Genomic DNA, 6792 nt, shown 5'->3' with positions numbered 1-6792 from the left:
ATATCGAGCAATTTTTTATTTTTTAATTATTATGGTATGATTATTTTCGATTAAAAAAATTGACTAATTTAAGTTGAATCATTAAGAGAGAAATCAAAGCTTGAGGGAAAGGCGGCTAAAAATTCAAGTCCTAAACAATGTATTTGAAATTGGTTTCATTGATTTGATCTTTATTATAATTTACTAAATTTTATAATTAATTTAGTAATTAAAAAAGTAATTAGTTTGTTTGTTTTTTGTAAAAAGTGAGTAGACAGTTATGACAAACAAAATTTTTGTTTATATTTGTGATGATTTTTTTACGTTTACTTAATTTTATTATGCTTTTTATTTTAGAAAAATAAATCTAATATTGGTTAGCCTCTAAATTTTACCCTGTTTAACAGTAAGTATTGTATTTCTGAATAAATGTTTTATAGCAATGTTTACATACAGTTCTTTTCAGATTGACCATAAATACTAAGCTCGCTACCATTAAAATTTGTTCAAATTTTAATTTTTTGATTTGAACATTTCAATCAATTGTATCCAATTAATTGAAATGTTCAAATAATGATGTAGTTGCTGTAAAATGCAATGATATTTTATGCTGAGATAATTACACAGAAAAATATTTTCATATTATTATCAGTGATGGAATGAAACATTTGTATTAGGGTTTTCATTATTATAATTTTTCTTCTTTTAATCTCATTTTAAGTTTTAAAGGGTTGTGCTACTATTTTATATTACTTTAATTGAATCAAAATTTATAGCTAAGTTTAGATTTTTTAATAATTAGTGAGAGTAAGTGTCTAACATTTTACTTTAGATGCAAAGAAATTACAAACAAATATCAAATCAGTTAGAGCCTAATGCTCATGCAATTAAAGCTGCTATGACGACCCTTTAAATCGGATAGTTACTCACTCTGAGCAATATAGTATAATATTTTGAAATCAAGTTAACTGCGGAGAATGAATTTCAATAAACTGCCCACTTTGCTTATAATTCGACAAACAACTTAAGTATATTATTAATTTGAAACTGGAAGATTAATTTTTCATATATCTTCACCAAGCATCTGCTATGCTTTAAGTGTTAAAAAAAAACAAATTATAAAGTAAGTAAAATGAAATGCATTTTAAAATTTTCATTTATAAAAACCATAGAGAATCTTCAGTAAAAGCTCAAATAAATGATCATATTGCAAATATTGAAAAGGCCTCACCATTGGTAAATAAATGCCAAGCAATATGCATAGAGAATGCAAGCAATTGTTAAGCAGTTATATTTATTATTATTTAGTTTCTTCTTGTATATTTATAGTATATACTATGCCTGTAATCTTCTTGTATATTCACATTTTTTAGTATTTATTTGTATATTCATTTACTTATGTTTTAGTTAACATAATCTATTTAACTTGGTAATTTAACATTAAACTAATGATTTGAAAAAAACAAACACAATTGACATTGTTTTGCAAACTAAAGTTTAACGTTAATATTTCGTTGTTGAAAAACTTGTAATACCTAATTTTTATTTTAAGATTTTATTTTAAGCTGGTTTTTATTTTAGCCTAAATAACCATAGCTAATAAAGACTAGCAAGTGTTTTACTGTCTTTCCAAAAATTGTTTTCACCTTATTTTCAGGCACAATTTTGACTATTAATTATTATTATTTAATTAGACTTTTAACTTTAAAGTTTTAATTATGATACAAACATTTAACTATATGAGATTAATGAGCTACTGAGTAAAAAACTTGCTTTGAACAAATGTAATTTGATGAGAGGATAAGAATATTAACTCTTCAAAGTTTAGGAAATATAAGAATATTAACTCTTCAAAGTTTAGGAAATATAAGAATATTAACTCTTCTAAATAAGTTTTTACCTGTTTTTTTATTTATAAAAATTTAGGTTTTCTTTTTATTATTATTATTATTTTTAGTTGTGTTCAGTTTTCATTATTATCTTGTTATTGTTAAAACTATTGAAATTTATGTTTGTTTCAGAATAGTAAAAATGAATAAAAATCTATACTTGAGGGAATGGCGCCAAAGTAAACGAGTCTTAAACAATGTACTTGTAAATGAAGAAATTGACAACTCATTGCATGTCAAATCCAATATTAATGAAGTCGAGAGTTGCATTGATTTCAAAAACATTGAAATTGAGAGTTATAGTGACTTTTATTTTGTGTCTGCTCATAAAGATACCTCTGGAACTGAGAGTTCTGATCTAGACTCTAAGGTTCCTATGAGTGATGATAATGAAGATCTTAATGATGGAGTACTTGTTACAGAGGTTGCCAAATGGATTTTAAAACATGGAATAACTAGAAATACAAATGACAAACTGTTAACCATTTTACACCAGTATGGTCATAATGTTGATTTACCAAGGACAATTTTAAATACTCCTAGGAATGTTCCAAGTGAGTTAAAATGTGGAGGTGAATATGTTTATCTTGGTATTTCTAAGAGCATATCAAGAACTTTAGCAGTCAACCAGCATTATAGATTTGAGTCAAGGACAATTTCTATAGTTGTCAATGTAGATGGCCTTTCTTTATTCAAGTCATCAAACACAGGTCTGGCCTATATTATGTATGTTTGACAAAGTGGTACCATTTATTGTAGCATTATTTGTTGGTGATAACAAGCCAAATAATTGTGATGATTTTTTATATGATTTTTTGCATAAGTATGAGTTATTATTGGCAAATGCTTTTCAATATTATTCATATAACTTAAATTAATTCTTGGGAAAAAGTGTTGCAAATGTCAGAAAGTGTAAGCATAACCATTTTCAAAAAGATTGAGTCCCTAGAAGAATTTTATGAACTTGAAACCAGATTAAAAGGCAATGGGGAGTACAGTAAATCGGTAATTTATATTTATAATTTCTATTTGTAAAGTTTGTCTGTTTGATAGAATGCTATTTAAGTTTATCATTTTCTTGATGAACCTATTTTAATTACTCTCATATTTTACCAGAATATGGTGTAAAAGGTAAATTCTTATTTATAAATCAAGAATTATATTAGTGACCCAATAGTCATTTACATTCTGAAGAGTTTTTCACAATCTTGTTAAATAATTTTGTCTTATATTTTGTTGAGCAATTATTATTGTGTTGCTTTTATAGAACAGGATTAGATTTATTGGGTTTTTTTTTGTGAAAAACAACCAATAAATCTAATCCTGTCTTAATCGAACATGAACTTTTTACTAGACTTTTATTTATGTTTAGCTTTGTCACCTCAGAAAATTAGGTGGAAAAAAAGTTAAAGAAATTACAAAAAATGTTATGGTCAGGTATGTATTTTTGTTTAACTCTGAATAATCAAACTGTTTAAATTGTGAGTAAATTTTATAGAAAAATCTAGCCCAAGGAAAGTAATGTAGAAAAACAATTTTAATATTATGTTTGGGGAGAACCTTAATGAGTGGAACGTTTATTGAATGTGACAAAATCAAATTTGCATACAAACATCTAAGGTTATTTGGATATCCAAACTCCTGTGGTAAGAAATATTTAACACAACAATTCAACATACCAAATCATTATTCCTATCATGGTCTAAACATAATGGGCCAAACATAACATTAGAAATATTGCATTAATGGAAATTAATAGCACATTTCTCCTGGTGGAACCAATTTTTTTGTTTTGGTGCGAGAAGTGCACCATACTGCGAGAGTTAATGGTTATCAAATAATTTTCAATGTATAAATTAAACAACTTTATCAACTTTTAAAAAGTATTTTATGAAAACTGCCCCATTCTTTTAGGTTCTCCCCTACAGGTTTCAGCTTTAATTCAATGTTGAAACTTTGAATATAAAACATTTATAAAAAAATAAAGGACCTTTTGAAATCATATTTTGTGAATTATTACTCTTATGTGTGTTTACCAGGGTTGGAAAAAATCACAATTTTTAAAAAAAAATCTGATTTTTTTGATTTAAATAAAATATAAAGTTTTAATATAATTTACAATAATATAAAATATGGTTGACTGTTTTTTGTACATATTTTTGTAATGTGAAATTGGTTGACTGGTTTTTTATACATAATGCAGTGGTCAAATAAGTCACACGTATACTCAGGATTCTAAAATCTTTTTTTTTAACCTTTTACCTCCACAAAACTATCCACACTATGTGATTGTATTTGAATTTTCTGGATGTTTATAAATATTGTTATGTTATAATTTAATATTGACTGTTTGTCAAAACCAAAGATATTACTCTGAAATGGTTTAAAACTCTAGCTATATTTTTGCAGAATCAAAAAAATTTTAAATATATTGAACAAAAACAAAAAATGTCTGGAAGATGATCTAACCCAATGTGGTCCAAATTTGAAAAGGCTTGAAACAAGAAGTGGCAATGGATGTAAAGCAAGATGTAGGATATGCAAAAAAGAACTGCAGGGTCTGGTGGCAAGAATGAAAATACACTTAAATAAATGTTGTCACGAAAACAATACAGAAGATGATATAATTTACACTTTATAATAATTAATTATTTTTGTAATTAGTATTATTTAATTCAAATTATTTTTTTAAAAATTGAATTTCCAACTAATTCTTTCAACATTCAATTTGATGCTACAGAGCAACCCTCAGAATCATCTGTTTTAGCAGAAAAATGTTGTTTAAATCAGCAAAAAAATCGCGGAGAGAAAATATAAATAATAATGGTCCAATAAATAAAAATAAAAGTTCTGGGTTATTGTCACATGTTGTTAGAACAAGTCAGAGTCAAAAGGCCATATTTGATGCAGATTGCAAGAATGATTTTTGCAATAAATTCATCATTTCAAATAGTTGAACATCCAGAATTCCAAAAACTTATGTTGATGTTGAGGCCAGGTTATAGTGACCCAACCAGAAAGGACATAGCTGACAAACTCCTAACAATAGTGTTTGATAAAGAAAAGTCTAACATTGAAGGCGCTCTAAATGGAGAGATTGTAAATATAGCACTGGATGGCTGGTCAAGCGTTTACAAGGAGCCTATAATTTGTGTTACAGTTACAGCTGAAACAAGTGATGTCTATTTAGCTGACACAATTGACACATCTGGAAGCTTGTGAATATCTTGAAGAACTAGCAGTTTCATTAATTAAAAATATAGAGCTTGAATTTGGGTGTCATGTCGGAAGCATTGTTACTGAAAATGCAGCTAATGTATCAAAAATAAGGCATAATATTGAATCTAGATCAGATATTGATGAAGTTACATATGGTTGCTCTGCACATTTAATGAATTTGTTAGCACATGACCTAGAAACTGACAATGTTCAAGATCATATAGTAAATATTGTCAAATATTTTAGGAACTATCATTTTGCTTTGGCAGAATATAGAAAAGATTGTGGACAAAACTTGTATTTGCCTCATGATACTTGCTGGTATACCATGTGTGACTGTCTAAAAGTGTATATTGAAAATTGGTCAACTCTGCTAAAAATCTGTCAGTCTAACCGGGCCATAATTGACACTACAGTGCATCAAAATGTCTTTAACAGAAATAGTTTTTAAACAAATTTTTATTATTCAAAAGTCAAACATAAAAGAAAAACTTGATTTAAATCGTTAGTCATCCAAAAAAATCTTTTGATTTAAATCAATGTGATTTAAATCGGCCGACCCTGGTGTTTACAATTATTTAAATAAGTTCGCTGGATTGCTTGATGTAGTATAACAAAGTAGTTATTTTCTATTTATTATTTGTTATTACGTTTTTATAGAATTATGGAGCATCATGTTATGGCCAAGTTGAATATGAAAGGCAAAATTCGTGGTGATATACTGAAGGTATTCGAAGATAAAAAGTTGTGTAAAGCAATAATTGGTACGTTAAAAATATCTCAATATTGTTTTATCTATCCCTTCTTCCATACATATGTTTTGTATTCTTAGATATATATTAGTCTTTAACCTTGAACGTTAGCGTTAAAAATCAAACAAATAGTCAGTTGTAAATAAAATATATTTTTAACTGTCATGCCTTTTACATTATCCCATGTTGTATTTTAAAAGTCATCCAGCTAATGCACGAGTCTGCCACGAGTCTGCCACGGAAGCACAAATAAAAGATCAAATAGGAAGCATTTTAAAATTTTCTCCATTTGTCAATGGTAGCAAAAAAAAAATTAATTGAGGAAGCAAGTGATTGATAAACAATTATTTATTTTTGTAAATTTATAATACATCTTTAAAAAAACTCTAGAACATTGTATTTTTAGTTGGAATATCCCTGAAATTATTTTTCTAACCCTTTGTAAGGGGTTAAAGTTTCTTATATTAATTTTAAATATTGATTGTAATTGTGTTTAACATTCAATGTTAATATAACTATACAGTTATATTCTAAAAATAACCATGACACGAAGCCGCGTATATTCTAATAATAACCATGTATATTCTAATAATAACCATATATAATAATAACCGCCTATATTCTAATAATAACTATGACACGAAGCCGCGTAACGGCTTCTGCTCATGGTTATATAAATATAGCTGTATAGCTATATTAACATTAAATATTACACAATCACAATCAATATTTTACGTTAATATAAAACGCCAATGTTTTTCCAACTTATATTTACATTAGTATAACGTTAATCTAACTTTGGAATTTTACGTTAATATCTAACGTAAATCCAACGTAAGAATTTTACGTTACAAAACTTTTACATTTTGCCGAACCGGCAATGCTGTGCTTACGTAAATACAACGCTAATACAACATTGTGTGCTCGCTGGGGAAATACAGAATAGCCAGTGA

General features: G+C 27.1%; 1 protein-coding gene across 2 annotated transcripts; it reads left to right on the top strand.

Annotated features, from left to right (window-relative positions):
* Nucleotides 1-311: 311 nt before the first annotated feature.
* LOC136078183 (uncharacterized) lies at nt 312-6211 on the top strand. Of its 2 annotated transcripts, XR_010637591.1 has the most exons (4): nt 312-385; nt 2001-2873; nt 3241-3305; nt 5748-5881. XR_010637591.1 is itself a non-coding variant. In XM_065793327.1 (3 exons), exons 1-3 carry the CDS (start codon nt 2769-2771, stop codon nt 5917-5919), a joined length of 342 nt encoding a protein of 113 aa, XP_065649399.1. In that variant the 5' UTR covers nt 1449-2768; the 3' UTR covers nt 5920-6211. The 2 variants fall into 2 exon arrangements, 1 of the variants encoding a protein (XP_065649399.1); XM_065793327.1 differs by lacking the exon at nt 312-385 and having other exon boundaries at nt 1449-2873; nt 5748-6211.
* Nucleotides 6212-6792: the final 581 nt, after the last annotated feature.

The sequence above is a fragment of the Hydra vulgaris genome, chromosome 03 (assembly GCF_038396675.1).
Source record: "Hydra vulgaris chromosome 03, alternate assembly HydraT2T_AEP".
In the NCBI taxonomy this organism is placed as follows: Eukaryota; Metazoa; Cnidaria; class Hydrozoa; order Anthoathecata; family Hydridae; genus Hydra; species Hydra vulgaris.
This window is presented reverse-complemented; position numbering and strand designations above follow the sequence as displayed.

What these genes read in the sequence shown, in the direction of transcription:
- LOC136078183 (XM_065793327.1), top strand. Translation starts at nt 2,769, where the DNA reads ATGTCAGAAAGTGTAAGCATAACCATTTTCAAAAAGATTGAGTCCCTA. An exon ending in ATGGGGAGTACAGTAAATCG is followed by an intron (nt 2,874 to 3,240) that starts GTAATTTATATT and finishes ATTTATGTTTAG; the next exon opens with CTTTGTCACCTCAGAAAATT. An exon ending in ACAAAAAATGTTATGGTCAG is followed by an intron (nt 3,306 to 5,747) that starts GTATGTATTTTT and finishes ACGTTTTTATAG; the next exon opens with AATTATGGAGCATCATGTTA.